Source organism: Helianthus annuus, chromosome 14 (genome assembly GCF_002127325.2).
Source record: "Helianthus annuus cultivar XRQ/B chromosome 14, HanXRQr2.0-SUNRISE, whole genome shotgun sequence".
Classification (NCBI taxonomy): Eukaryota; Viridiplantae; Streptophyta; class Magnoliopsida; order Asterales; family Asteraceae; genus Helianthus; species Helianthus annuus.
Window position 1 is genome coordinate 60088442 of NC_035446.2, and position 16234 is coordinate 60104675.

The 16234-nt window shown below is 35.0% G+C and overlaps 1 protein-coding gene across 3 annotated transcripts; it reads left to right on the forward strand.

Moving 5' to 3' along the window:
* Positions 1-10330: 10330 nt before the first annotated feature.
* LOC110908283 (probable terpene synthase 11) lies at positions 10331-13329 on the forward strand. Of its 3 annotated transcripts, none has more exons than XM_022153194.2 (8): positions 10331-10701; positions 10901-10986; positions 11127-11391; positions 11575-11950; positions 12029-12247; positions 12316-12454; positions 12676-12927; positions 13025-13329. In XM_022153194.2, exons 1-8 carry the CDS (start codon positions 10470-10472, stop codon positions 13313-13315), a joined length of 1860 nt encoding a protein of 619 aa, XP_022008886.1. In that variant the 5' UTR covers positions 10331-10469; the 3' UTR covers positions 13316-13329. The 3 variants fall into 3 exon arrangements, with proteins under 3 accessions (XP_022008886.1, XP_022008888.1, XP_022008887.1); XM_022153196.2 differs by having other exon boundaries at positions 10332-10701; positions 11785-11950; XM_022153195.2 differs by having other exon boundaries at positions 10334-10701; positions 11578-11950.
* The last annotated feature ends 2905 nt before the right edge of the window (positions 13330-16234 follow it).

Sequence of the window (16234 nt, forward strand, 5' to 3'; positions counted from 1 at the left end):
AAACAGAGAAAGCCAGGAGTAGATTTCAATGGTGATAACAATTTCCAGACAAAGATCCTAGCATGATAATAGGGGGAGTCTGACGAAAGTTAAAACCAGAGAAAGATCCAGGCATATGATTTCAGGAAGAAATTTTTGTAGAATATTTGATTCCAGGCTGAGTTCCTGAAGAAGACCGAACAAGAGTGAAGAGCTGGGAATGATTGAAGACTCTCACTGAAGATTCCGTCAACATTCAAGGGGGAGTCTGTTGGTGCAGTTGTCTGTCGACTACATCTTAGTTCGAGTCTTAGGATAGGGCTAATTGTATAGTGAACGGTAAACGAGAAATCTTGAATTGTATTGGACCGCTTATAGGGTAGAATAGGTGGGTCGCTTATGTGGCAATCTAGTGGATCGCTTATGTGTCACTTGGTTGGATTGCTCATATGGACTTGTCCATATGAGCGGCCCAAGATTCCTATATATATGGGAACATATGAGCGGTTCCAGTAGTCTAAGGTGTGTGTTTTTCAAGGTGTAAAGGCGAAGTCCTGTCCGATTGTCTCCACGAACTTGTAATCTGATATATAATCAATACAGGAGACGTTAAAGTGTGAAATCAAGCTTTACGAAGACTAATTCAATGAATTCCGCCTCTGAACTAGTCTAAGTGCTCTTCTGATCGACTCATCGGGTCAGCAAACGATCCTACATGTGGTATCAGAGCTCAGGAGGAAGAGTTCTTGCTGTTTAGCTCGATTTTTGCTCGAAATTCTCACTTCTACACCTTCTTTTTCTGATTCGAAGAGATTTCACGGTTGAAATTCGCTCAATTTTTCACAGATTGTGCGCAATTGTGTATAGACAAATCCTGGAAAGTTTGGTGTTGAAATTCAAAGAAATAGTGGATCAAAATGATGTTCGAAAGTGAACCGCGTTTCTGACTTGTTCTGGACCGCTCAAAATTAGTTTCTCTGAACCGCTTATCTGGACGTTTTTGGATCGCTCTTTGGGTCGGATTGACATTGGATCGTTCCAAATTCGATTGGTGAACCGCTTATTTGAACATTTCTTGGACCGCTTATTCGGTCAAGTGACTTGGACCGTCCCAAATCAATTGTTTGAACCACTCGTTCGAACAGGAGTTGAACCGCTCGAACAGATTCTTTCTGAACCGCTTATTCGGACTAAGTTGAATCGCTCATAGGTTTAGTTTGGACTGCTTATAGTGATTTTGCTTGAACCGCTTATTTGTTCTGGATTGTTTGGTTCACTCATTCGATTCATTGATTCGGACATCTGGTTCGCGTTTGTGTTCACAAAATATTTGTCGGGATATTTTGGAAAAATGACAATGAGGTTTGATGTGCAAGAAAACAATGATCTTGAGAGAATGAATAGTTGGTATCGAGGATATCTTAGTAGTTCTTATCAGAAAATATCAAAAGAAATTTGGTATGAACGTTTCAAAAGCTTTTTGAGTAAGAAAGATGAAAAATTGGATGATCTGGAGAAACGCTTTGAACGTTTGATAGACTATTTGAAGGAAAATCAAATAGTGATATCAGAAGCAGAGATGGTATCAAAGTTCGCTAATGGTTTATCAGTTGAATGGGATGATGTGTTGAAAAATTTGAAAGAAAGTTCTAATTTTTCAAAATTAACTCTGAATAAATTCATCAGCGAACTTAAAAATCACGATTATGAGAATTATCAAAAGAAGAGAGATTTATTGGATAAGATAAAAATAAATTTGGAAGATTTGAGTTTAGAAGTGATAAAAGAAATAAACAAAAGAATCAATTTTTGTTTGGGAACAAAAAGAAAGTCGGTGTATGATATGAAAAGAGGCTGTTATATTGATGATAATAGAAATCCTCTTGATCTTGTTACAATCTTTGGTGCAGGTACATATAAGATAGAGAAAGAACAAGTGCCGAAGGTTGAAGAATCTGTGAAGAATGAAACTTTAAGCTCTGCATCAGTTTGTTCAAAATGTGACCGCTTCAAGACTGAAAATGACAAACTCTTGAAGGATGCGGAAAGTTTGACATCTGAAGTCAAGAAGCTAGAAGATGTGAAGCAAGCTGATGATAAGCAGATTCTTATGATTCAGGAAAATTATGAAAAGTTGAAAGCTGAAAATGACAAACTGTTAAGTAATCTGAACAGTTTGACATTGGAAAACAAGAAGTTGAAAGAAAATGTAAAGGCTTTTGAAAGCAAACAGAAATCATCAGAAAATGAAGATTTCTGGATAAAATTGGAGAACAAAAATCTGAAAGCTAATGAAGTGAAACGTCAAGAACAGATAAATGTTTTGGAAAATGAAAGATCTGTTCTTGAAAACTTGAAAAATGAAAATGAAAATTCAATCAAGTCTCATCTTGAAAGAATCTCTCAGCTTGAAAGTGAAGCTGAGAATTCGAGGAACAGAATTGATGAACTTGAAAATAAATTGATCGGTTTTGTGACTTCATCTGACAAGTTGAATATTCCTTGTCCAAAACCAATCAACTCTTTTCCAATGAGTGACAAAGTCACAAACTTTGACAAAGTCAAAGTTAAAGATTGTGGTGAAAAATCTGATGATAAAAAGGAAAAATTTCAGAACACTGTTCTGCAATCAACTGAAAAGGGTGAATGCTCGAAGCAAAAACCTTTGAAGAAGAAAGCAGAACAGAATCAAAAGATTAAAAATGAGAAAATTGTTCAAAAAGATATAGAAAATTCATCAGATCGTTCATCCAATCAAAAGAAAAAATTAAAAAAGGTAAAAAATGAAAACTCAAAAAGTGTTGGTAATAAGTGGTGCAGGTCGGACCACAGTGCTCAAAAGCTAAATCCAGCAGAGTTGAGGAAGGAGTATCACCAGGCCAAACAATGCTTTGATCTGAGCGTTTGGACTAAAAATGGTGATAGGTATGATAACAGAATGTGCTACAGCTGCGGCTATCTTGGGCACATTGCTGTTAACTGCCGGTACTGGAGTTTTGAGGCCAGGAGATGCTTTAACTGCAACATCAAAGGTCACATTGCTAGAGATTGCCCAAGGAGATCGAATGAAAGATTGAGGGCTAATTCTCAGAAAACGGCAAAAAAGATTCCAGTCAAAGTCAAGCCCCAGGAACAGAAGGTTCTGAAACCTAAAGTTCAAGAACAGTCAATTCAGGAAAAGAAAGTTAAACTTTCACAGGGGCAAAAAGACCGACTGAGGAAAAAGAGAAAGAAGGCAAGAGAGTATTTAGAGAGAATTTTGTCCTCGGGTTCACGAGACAAACAGAATAATAGTTCTGATGAATCTACTTCCTCAGTTGCAAAGACAAGCAAAAAGAATTCATCAGATACAAATCTGGGGACAAAAGAGGAGAAGAAAAAGAAGAAAGTGAAGTTTTCACTTCCTGGCGATGAATCTGTTTCTTCGGAAACAAAGGAGCCACATGTTGGCAATGAATCTGATAGGTCAAAATCAGACAAGCCACATTCAGGCAATGATTCTGGTTCGTCAAAGCCAGGGGAGCCTTTGGTAGAGGTAAAGTTATCAAAAACACCCAAGGCTGGTCGGGCTTGGGTGGATCTTTTTAAATGAAAAACCTGACTTGCCGGAGATCCCAAGATGGTATTGCGGATCATGAATCGGCATCTTTCTAAATCTGTTTGTGAAGTTGCAGGACTTGCCGGAACTCCCAGGTTTGTAAGCGAGGAGTAGGAATCGGCATCTTGAGAATTCAACCTAAAGATGGTAATTGGTTGAAAAACAGGTTTGAAGAGCTTAATTGCTAAACTTACAAGTGGTTGTATGGTAGTGATTGGTGTAGATCTTACAAGTGGTTAAATCAAGGTCATTAAATTGGACTTGATTTAATTATCATTCAAGAAATTGGTAAAACAAAGTGATGATTTGAACCCCATTTTATAAAAGATAAAAACAAACTTATATTTTCCGGAAAAACCATTCTGATTAAAACAAACTTAAGTGTTTTGAAATCATTATGGGAAAATAGTTTGTTGTGAGGGGGAGTTCTGATTGTTTATGCCAAGTGGATGAAGAATTGAAGTGACTCTCATCAAGTTGTCAATTTTGTACAGTTTGTTTCAAATTTTCCCAGAAAATCAAAATTGAAACATATTTTGATTTTAGGGGGAGTAAAATTTTAAAAAAATTAGAAAATTTGAAAATGTCAAAAACATTGAAAATTTAAAAATGAGTTTTGTTGCGAAACAAGAGGAAATGATAGTAAATCAGTAGGACTATCACAGCACGCTAAAGATATGTAATGCCAAATGTGATAAACGGTCTCACTGATGATGTGACGATAGGTTTTTATACATTTAGTAGATTTATTCGGGATATAAACCTAAAATTTCAAACTTGTGAAATTCGTGGGGAACACTACTTGGATATATAGGTAACCCCTGAAATCTCGTTTGAAAGGTCTAGTATTCTGATATACTAGGTGTTTATACTCTATGATGTCTGGGGTATTATTCCGGGACTTCTGCTGAACGATAGTTCTGACCTAGTCCTTGGCTAATACTTTCCACAAAATGCTTGAAATATAGCATAAAGCCCTCAGTTGATTAGACAATAAAATTGATAATCATCTGTTGTAGCTGAAAAGATCCTCTAAAGGGGACACACTGCTAAGTCGAAGCTGATATCTCTCTGCTGAACGGAAGTTCTGACCTGAGATCCCTCAGTTCTCGCATCTTTCCCCTAATTTATGTACAGACATCATTGTAGTGGTCATACCTGTAAGACTGAATATTGGGATTCTGGATACGGGAGTATATTCAAGAGGTGGGACACATGAATTGAACTAAGTTCATAAAACACCTAAATAGTATCCTGAATAGATTGAAAATTGTATGAAAATTTAAGAGGACAAATATATCGTCAATCTATGTGAATTGTTTAGAACTTAAAACGATTAAAAGCTTAACGGTGCTTGTGTTATGTCTCAAAATCTGATATGATCCTCTTGCACAAACTCACAAAAATATGTTTGTTTTGCTTTTAAATTTCTGTCTTTGCATTTATGTTTCATATTTTCAAAAATCCAAAAAGATTTTCGACAACTGATGGTGAAGAGCTGATTTTCAAAATCTCAAAGGCTAAACTTGATGAACAGACAGGTTGGTTAAGTCTTTTGAAATGTTTAAAATGATTCATTAGGTTGAATCAGAAATTAAAATATTTCAAATTTGTGATCAGTGTTTAATTGTAAAAAGTATCAAATGATTAGTTGATTCATTAAGTTGAATCACAATTATTTTGGTTTGTGATAGAGTGGTTGAGTTTTGCAGGTTTCTGATCCTGTTGCTACAGATAGCCAGGAGACATATCAGAACCAGAGAAGAGCTTAAACAGAGAAAGCCAGGAGTTGATTTCAATGGTGATAACGATTTCCAGACAGAGATCCTAGCATGATGATAGGGGGAGTCTGACGAAAGTTAGAACCAGAGAAAGATCCAGGCATATGGTTTCAGGAAGGAATTTCTGAAGACAATTGATTCCAGGCAGAGTTCCTGAAGAAGACCGAACAAGATTGAAGAACTGTGAATGATTGAAGACTCTCACTGAAGATTCCGTCAACATTCAAGGGGGAGTCTGTTGGTGCAGTTGTCTGTCGACTACATCTTAGTTCGAGTCTTAGGATAGGGCTAATTGTATAGTGAACGGTAAACGAGAAATCTTGAATTGTATTGGACCGCTTATAGGGTAGAATAGGTGGGTCGCTTATGTGGCAATCTAGTGGATCGCTTATGTGTCACTTGGTTGGATCGCTCATATGGACTTGTCCATATAAGCGGCCCAAGATTCCTATATATATGGGAACATATGAGCGGTTCCAGTAGTCTAAGGTGTGTGTTTTTCAAGGTGTAAAGGCGAAGTCCTGTCCGATTGTCTCCACGAACTTGTAATCTGATATATAATCAATACAGGAGACGTTAAAGTGTGAAATCAAGCTTTACGAAGACTAATTCAATGAATTCCGCCTCTGAACTAGTCTAAGTGCTCTTCTGATCAACTCATCGGGTCAGCAAACGATCCTACAGAGACCGATGGTGGTTTGGTTGGTTCGTTGTTCCGGGGTTGAGTACTTTCTTGGCTTTTGGCGATGTATGTGTTTGTGGTTTGTTTACTGTTTTGGGGTGGTGTTGGTTCATCATCGGGTTCTACCTTCCGGTTTCTCAAGTTGATAACGCTTACTTGGGCTTTTGGGTTTGGTTCGGTATTACTAGGCAAGGCTCGTTGTGGACTTTCGGAGAAATTTTGGGCAAGTTGGCTTACTTCTTTTTCAATGTTTTGCATGCTAGCCCGTTGGTTCCTAAGTTCGGCCTTAGTTTGTAGGAACCTCTCCGAATACCTTTTGTCAGATTTGGAAAAGAGACGAGCGATTATATCCTCAACTCTTTCTCTTCCTCTTTGTTATGGTTGGAAGCCTTGTTGCTCATTTCGGGGTTGTTGTTGAAAGTTAGATCGTTGATTTTGATTTTTTTGGTTATTACCCCCCGATTCCCTCTAATTAAATTGGGATGATTTCGCCACTCGGGAGTGAAAGAGTTACCTGGGGCTTCCGATGGTCATGGGCGGTTATTAAGGTAATTTACAACTTCCGTTTGATTTTCTAAATCTTTCATACAACTCCACTACCAAATGTTGGTCCGACAGGTCACGATCCACCGGCATAGACATGGTCCTTTTCTGTATTTTTGTATTTTATATTCAGTTGTATATTTTGTTTTATTATGTATGTACAAAGTGATGTTATATATTTATACAACTTTGGTTGTTTATATATATATATATATAGGGGATGGATCATGAGAAAACTACTTAAATGAGAAAACCAAAAAAATAACTAAAAAAGCCTAAAAACCATACCAATTGTTTTTTTACAATTTTTTATAAAAAAAATCGCTACTTTATCGCTACTTTTTATGTATGGAAAAAAATTTAAAAAAAAAAAATTGTTGTACTGTACATGTGCACTAATACGGAAAGCTTAAACCACTTAACCCACCCTCCACCGACACCCCCAAAAAACCTAAACCCCCACCCCCCCAAAAACCTAACTTCACCCTCCCACCAAAAGCCTAACCCCCCACCCCCCAAAAACCTAAACCCCCCACCCCTCCTCCCGAAAACCTAAAACTAAACCCTAAACATAAACCCGAAAAAAACCTAACCCCCCCATCCCCACCCCCCAAAAACCTAAACCCCCCTCCCCCACACACCCAAAAACCTAATCCTAATCCTAAACCTCCAAAAAAATTAACCCTAAAAGCTAAACTAGACCCAAAAAGCTAATTTTAAGCATGTATGTAATGCACATGTGTAGTACACATATAATGCACATATGCAATACAAGTTTATTTATTAATTTTTTTAAAAGTTTTTTTATATATAAAAAATAGCGATTTCTTTATAAAAAATTGTAAAAGAAAATTGGTATGTTTTTTTTAGCTTATTTTAGGCTTTTTTTAGCTAGTTTTCTAGTGTTTTCATTTGGATGTAGTTTTCTCATGATCCTCTCCCTATTCAGAAAAATGCCATAAAAACACCCAATTCAGAAAAATGCCATGAAAATACCCAGTTAAAAACGCCATAAAACACCTAGTTCAAAAAGACGCCATAAAACACCTAGTTCAAAAAAACGCCATGAAAAAACTTAGTTGAAAACGCTATAAAACACTCAGTTCAGAAAAACGCCATGAAAATACCTAGTTAAAACGCCATAAAAACACCTAGTTCAGAAAAACGCCATGAAAATATATAGTCTAAAACGTTATAAAACACCCAGTTAAGAAAAACTCCATAAACCTAGTTAATTTTTTTTAGAAAAGTATATCAATAGTATACTCGTTGGAAAGATAAAAAACACTGAGTTTTATGGTGTATTTTTTTCGAAAAATAATCACGTATAAAAAAGTTATTGTCGTTTAAATATGACGGGGGAAAATGGCATGTGATTAGCATGTGCACCTTTATTTGGATCTTCCTATTTTACCCCTCCTGTTAGTTCTAAGACCATATTATTTACAAAAATGTCACCGCATCAATCTCAGCCACAAACCACTAAGATCTTGTGGCTGAGAATCGTTCTCACCGTTCTCACACTTTGAGGTGTTCTCTCCTGATCCTGTTCCTATATAGTATAAATGTTGTTTGTTAAAGTGCTTAGTATGTTTAGTTGCTTATGTATTTAGTTTCGTTTAATTTATAACTAGAGGTTTGCCCCGCCCGCGTTGCGGGGCACTAAGCCGAATATTTCTCTATCATCACATGTACGTCCGTGTTTTGGTTACCTGTACATACTACTTATAACACGATCTCAAAAAAATTACATTGAGTCAACAAAATAAATTAAAACACTATCATACTTTTGCTTAAGAAAAACAAAAATGATAGAAAAACTATAATTTTAAACTGGTGGCAAAATTGTAATTTTTCAGGATAAATGAGCGTGTGCCAGGAAGTCGCCTGGCACGAATAAAAATTACACCGATTCAAACAATTAAAATAAAGGACTACCACAATTTTCTCAAAAAAAAAAAAAAAAAAAAAAACTAAAACGATGGCATGACTGTAATTTTGCACTGATGACAAAATTGTAATTTGACTGGGAAAGCAAAGAAAAACGATGCCAGAAATGTAAATTTAAATTGAGGGCCAAATCGTAATTTGGCTGGGAAGAAAAAAGCAAAAATAATGGCAAAACTTTAAATTTAAATGGGTCAAAATCATAATTTTTAATTGACGGCAAAATTGTAATTTTTAGTTGGGGGCAAAAGCATAATTTTATTTTGAACTGGGGGTATAAACGTAATTTTGAACTGATGGCAAAATCGTAATTTTAAAGCGGGGATAAAATCGTAAATTGGTTGGGACAATGGGGGAGTTCCAGGCAGCTGCCTGGCACTACTCCTCCATCTTGTGTCTGTAGTTATACACTGGGGCAAAATCGTAATTTGACTGAGAAAGCAAACAAAAACGATGACAAAAATGTAAATTTAAATTAAGTGCAAAATCGTAATTTAGCTGAGAGGAAGAAAACAAAACTAATGGTGAAACTGTAAATTTAAACGGGGCAAAATCGTAGTTTTGAACCGAGAGCAAAATTGTAATTTTTCACTGGGGGCAAAAGCATAATTTTATTTTGAACTGGTGGTAAAAACGTAATTTTAAACTGATGGCAAAATCATAATTTTAAACCGGGATAAAATCGTAAATTGGCTTGGCGCAAAAAGGCAAAAAAGTCAAATTTTGTTTTTTAAAAATAATAATAAACCACTTTTCATGAAAGTTATAAAATGTAACAGAGTTAATATTATAATATTTTATAGTACAGGATAAAAAATAATTATTATAATATTTAGTTATAATATAATAGTATACTAATATACTAATAATAAATATAATAATAACAAACTAATAGTAATAAAATAGATTAAAAATTAAAAATACCTACTGTTCATGAAGACTTGTTATTAATATAGATAATATAGATAATGTTTGCATTATATAATAAATGCGATATATGTTTATATAATTTTTTTGGATTTTATAAAGTATAAAATTTTTATATAAATATAAAAAAAGTTTTGTAATATTTATAATATGAAAATGATAAACATTATACATATTTACTTTTATAAAAAAAACCTTTCTAAATCTTGTTAAATGATAAATTTTCTACGGAAATAGTAAGTAAAAAAATAAAATAAAACTTTATATGCCTCGTATACAAAAATAGTAAGTAAAATAATAAAATAAAACTAGACGAGGCATATAGCACCACAAAAATCTCAACCTGAACAGGTTTTGAAGAATATAAAAGAATAGAGGGTATACAGTATACAACTATAGATAAAATAGTTAACAAATTAATCGGTCTACGACCTTTCCTGAGATTGTAATTGTTGTGAGTCATAAGTTGCATGTAAGATGTAAATCAATTTTTTTTTTCAGAATACAGTATCATAATTTAGAGATCAAGAGCAAATATTTTTTTCTCTACTAGCCCCATTTTATCATTTGCTTTAGGCGTTTTAGGCACCTAAAAAGTTTGAGCCGGCATTGCTCGGTTGTAAGACTAAGTTCTTTTAAATTAGGTCTACTTGATAAATAACAATTACTAGTTAAAATACTAGTCGAGTGTTCGGATAACAAGTTTTCTAATAGATATTTAAAATTACGAAATCTTCAAATTTTGGAGATAGTGATGGAGACCTAAATAATGAATGCTCCAAGCTAAATTATCATTTTCTAATAAAAATAAATAAATTTTCCTTAAAGATTAGGTTTTGAAACAAGTTTTTTGCCATTTGATCAATGTGTGGATGTAATTTCACTTGTATTAGACGCTTTCTATTTCTGGAAATTTAACTTGTATGATGTACCTACACGCTTTCTGGAAAATATGACCACATTTTCCACACATGGCTAAAATGAAGTAAAGGAATGGCCTCTCAATATATATATGCCATATCTCATGTTCCATACTACTTACTACATCAACCACATTCAACTGAAAAGAAATAAAGGAATGGCTTCACAAGCTTATATTACTTCAATATTTTCACATAAAGTTCTCTATCAACGACAGTTGATAATTATACCACCATTTAAAGGCTCTAAAAATTGCAGGTCTATCTTTTCGTCGGCTCAGGCTTGTCCAAACACCATCACGTCAGCCACCGAGGAATTAATAGGTACGTTTGTCCGCTCTAACTAGTAGATACGTAACCAAATAACTCATGTATGATGAATAAAAAACACTCAAAAAACGACATAGCAACATCTATAAAATTTTCATAATATCCTAATTACGTGTTTTACATTACGTTTACACTCTATTCACGCCAATGAAGCATCAAATGTTCCTTAAAGAAAATTTTTCTTGATTGTTAGATACGTTGTCTCCCTTATCGATGACCGACACTGTGTCATATTCTGGAGACAGAAATTCTCTCATCCTGGATCATTATGGAATGATGGTACGTTTTTTATTTGCATGCTTATTTTGATGATTGGAATAACCTAAAGATAATAGAAAAGGAGTTGTATAAGAGGACTTCATGAGAACAAGAATTGCAATCACGTGACTGGTGTTTTTTTTTTCCTAAATAATTGATAGGTAATTCCACCACATGATGTTAACAATAGAATAGAAGAGCTCAAAGAGTATACTAGAAGAGCTTTAATGAATACTTCAGATTCCACAATGACTTTAAAGCTAATTGACACGATCCAAAGACTGGGTGTCGGGTACTATTATGAAGAAGAAGAAATTAGAAAGATATTAAAAAAACTTACACATGTGTTGCCTAAAGACGATTTATATACAGTGGCTCTACATTTTCGCCTTCAACGACACTATGGCCTCCATACCAATCCTGCAGGTAATTTTCATTAGAAGGTTGTTTATATATGATATAAATGATTATCAAGTATAAGATGGGGATAATTTATATTCTGAAAGCATAAGTTTTCCATAAAATTTGGAAAAACATACATCTATATCCGAAATTACCAAAGACATTACTACGAGTTTTCTGAACGTTATCTTTGGTGGCTAATTAAAGCAGAAGTTTTCCGTAATTTCATGGATGAAAATGGGGAATTAAAGAAGTCATCAAGTGAAGACATAGAAGGGGTATTAAGTTTATATGAAGCTTCATGCTTAGGTTCAAGTGGGGAGGATTTTCTATTACATCACAAAGAAATTACTAGAAGGTATCTAAGTAGATCAGTTTCAAAACTAAGCCTTAAACTTCATAAAAACGTTGTTGAAGGTTTAAAGCTTCCGAGGCACATGAGAATGGAAAGATTAGAAGCAAGAAGGTATATTGAAGAATATGGTAATGAAGATGATCACAACCCATTTGTATTAGAGTTTGCAAAGTATGATTACAATAAGGTCCAATCAGTCTTCCAAAGGGAGCTGGTTGAGGTAAACAGGTAAAAGACTGTTTATTTCTTCTTCTTTTTATGTTTCATTAGATAAGTAAGTTATTTGATTAATGATTTTGATTGTAGGTGGTGGGAACATTTGGGTCTGTCTAGTAAGTTGGGTTTTGTCCGAGATCGACATGTTGAATGTTTTCTGTGGACAGTGGGGCTTTTACCAGAACCAAGTTTCTCGGGTAGTAGGATTGAATTAGCCAAAACCATCGCCATCATGTTGGTTATCGATGATATATATGACACTTATGGCTCCTATGATGATCTTGTACTCTTTACCGAAGCAATTAAAAGGTACGATTACCTTTATTTCCATTATTTAAGCGTTATACTGAATTAAAACTTACATTTTATTTTGACAGATGGGACTTGAATGCGATAGAACAACTTCCAGAGTACATGAAAATATGCTACCAAGCATTGTATAACACAAACAATGAGATTTGTGACAAAATTAAAAAAGAACGATGTTTGAGCGTCCAACCATTTCTACGCAAGACGGTAATAATGTATTTTTATTCACAATTTTCATGTTGATATAATGAAGATGTTATGATTGTGTCATTTTTTATAGTTGGCGCTAATTCGGTCTAAAAGCTTAAGTTTAACTTAAATGTAGGATGCCCATACAAAATTTGTATCCAAATTTAACAAAGCAGTTTTCCAAAATTTAATGGATGCAAATAGCTAAAATGTTTGATTGTGTGTTCTTTAAATTCTAGTGGATTGACATGGCGGAAGCTTACATGGTGGAAGCCGAATGGGTGAAGAGAGGAAGAATACCAACGCTCAATGACTACATAGAGAATGGGGTTACAACTTCTGGGACATATATGGCATTGGTACATCTTTTCTTTCTCATATCCTATGGGCTTACAACAGAAAATATGAAACATCTTCTTGATCCATACCCTAAATTTTTCACTATGGCTGGAACCATTCTTCGTCTATGGGATGACTTGGGGACTATTAAGGTATTATTGATTAATGAAAACAATATGTGATTTAAAAGGCATATTAGATTTTTCAAGGTTTAATTTGAACTAATGATTTCAATGTGTTAATGTGTAGGAGGAACAGGAACGAGGAGATATGTTATCAAGCATACATTTACTCATGAAAGAAGAAAACATAACATGTGAGGAAGAGGGGAGGGAAGGAATATTACAAATGATATATGCGTTATGGAATGATTTGAATGTCGAGCTACTAACACCAGATGCGGTGCTTTTTCGGATGATAAAAGTAGCGCTAAATATGTCAAGAACTTCTCAAGTTGTTTATCAACATAATGATGATAGCTATTTATTAAGCGTAAAAGATCATGTACAATCTTTGTTCTATGAACCTGTTGATATCTAGTTTGGGTTTTCTAACTGAGTTGGAAGATTTGAGTTTAAGTTAGGGATATATTTGGTTTAAGTTGATTTCTCTATTTGTTAGGAATTAGAGTTTGATTAGGTTTAGGTTTGATTAATTTATATAAAGGGTCGATGTTTATGTAATAGGGTAGATCAATTTTATGATTTTTATAAATCAATAAATGAGTCAATCAAGTTTGGTCAAAATCATGTTTCTTTCGTGTTCTTCTTATTCGTTGGTATGATCCAATTACCATCAATTGGTATAAGAGCGAGGCTTGGGGCGTGAGGTGTGAGGAGTGACTTTTTATATCGCCTACAAACTATCAGGCGTGGGCGGTGAGGTTAGGATGATCATGGATGCAAAAGGGTTTTGAGAGTCTATTGATCCCTTAACTAGGGATGTTGTGGATCCAAAGAAGTCAAAGAGGAAATTACTTTCTTGTATTAAGCAATACATGAATATCTCATGTTGCAATTGGCGGGTTATAGTAGGGCCAACACAAGGTTTGATCCCTTAACTAGGTATGGAGTGTGTTGAATACAAGGTTTCCTGGAGTGTGTTGAATACAAGGTTTCCTAGGGTGGATCAGGTGAGAACGACTAAATTTCAAACTTTGAGGAGGAATTTTGAAAGCCTTTAAATGATGGAGAGTGATTATGTTGACACACTTGCAGGAAAACTAAGTGGTTTGGTGTAAAGGTGCAACATCTTGGAACCACCATCTAAGTGGGACAACTAGTAAGAAAATTGTTGGATTCAATGCCCAGAACATTCCTTCAAGTTGCAGCATCAGTTGAGCAGTGTTTTTGTTGGGTTATATAAGATCTAATGTTGATGAAAGCTAAAACGCAAGGGAACCATCTTCCATGCTTAATGGAATACGGTTAAAGATCAAATCATAATACTAGAAGTTCTCCCTTGAAAGCTTTTCAAACAGCCAACCAAACTGCTGGAACAAGAACTACTAAACTAATGTGTCGGAAGACATAGTACAAGTGCTAGATCGATAAAGTGCTGGTCAAAAAGTCAATAGATGAGTCAAAAAGTCAAAGCTGAAGACCAGAGACCAGTCAACAACTCAACTTAGAATGCCAGAAGTACCGAATTCCAAAAGTGCCCCTTTCAACAGTTTGGAATCCCAGTTGTTTCCTTGTATTAGTTAGTAGTTTCAATGTAACAGTTTCTTTTCAGCGGTTGTATTAGTTAGTAGTTTAAATGTAACAGTTGTATTACCAGTCAATAGATGAGTCAACAAGTCAAAGCTGAAGACCAGAGACCAAACTACGATAACGTGTATGGAGGTTACAGTGGTGGTGGTTATGAATCGGGTGCCTACGACCCTTTTGAGCCTTAAGCGGTTGAATTGTGGAGGTGGAGGGATGGCCTCGCACTGGACTAGCAGGGTGTACGACGAGACGTGGACTTGATACGGGCATAACATCATCGGCATGGGAACTTTATAGAGGACATGTATGAGCAGAGCAGGAGGAGCTTTGACTGGATCTCAGTTCGTAGCAGCACATTGTGAACTTGCTCAACGATCCATATACGCAGCTGCCTCCTCAATTTGCACGTCGGTCTAGGTTTGATTGTAGGGACAACGTCGGTCCTTCCGGGTCCGGTGGCGGGTTTTAGCCCCGCTGTTCTGATTTATTGTCTCAACTTTTGGTTGTTTTGTGTTTAAGGGGTGTGTCATTTTCTATCGTACGTACATCCCTCCATCGTAGGAATAAATATTTACTTAATCTTAGTGGTTTGAATAAATAAATAAAGGCAAGGGTTAAATCGGGTTAGGTAAACGCTTTTGAGTTTCGATTTTGTTCGCTAGTTTGTAGCGTTGGGTTAACGAAGTGCTCAGGCAATAGATTTTGAAAACGGTAGAAAAGATGGTTATTCATTAAAGAGTTGCAAAACCGAAGCAAGTTTGGAAAGCTAAGGTTTTGAATGACTCAAAAGAAATTTCAAAACTGTTTGATGACAGACGAGACTGTGAATGGACTAATGTTCCTTATGTTGATGAATCTGGTAAACCCAAATCCAATATGGATTGGCCAATTCAAAACTAATTAAGTTCATTTGCATATGCAGGATAACCAGACTTCAAGCAAACGTCTATTTAAAAGGAGTGGTTGTTCTCGCAGAGAGACAGATTTGGTGTTCCACACAAATAAATTAATAGTCTCGTGTTCACATTCGTAAAAAGTCGTTAAAAGGTCAAAATGGAAGATTCTTATTTTCAGTTTCGAAAAGATGTTTTCAAATTGAGGAGGAGAAAAAATCTTTAAAACGTTAAAATTTCTATCAAATTGAAACATCATTTCAAAATCATTTTAGATAGATAAATTTTTTTCTAAAAGCCAAAAACAATAGAAAATCTCAAAATGTCAAAAACATTAAAAAATGAAAATGAGATTACTGGTGCATAAAGAGGAAATGATAGTAAACAATTGGAGTATCAGTGCATGCTAAAGAGTTGTAATGTTTAAAATTGTTAAACAATCTCAATAAAGATGTGTCGGTAGGCTCATCTAGACTAGTAGTTTTCCGATAATGATACAAACTTAAATAAAAAATCCTAGTTCTAATGGGAAAAATGATTGAAAGCATGGTACTTAGTTTTGTCCTTCGTGACTGTGTACCTAGTTATGAAAGAACACAGTCACGAAAAATAATTAAAAACCAGTCAGTTTGTGAACTATCACAACTTACTGAAAAAGTCACTGTGATTGTGTAGTTCATTTTGCAAAGATTTAAACTTGTTTTATTTCTTTATTTTTGTTTAAGCATTGGACATCCTCTGCGTATACGAAAGTATCGAACTGGATGTTAACGCCTGAACGATTCTGCTTTATTTTACTTGGTGTTTCGTTTAAATCTTGGATCACCTCTGCGTATATGGGAATATCGAACTGGTGG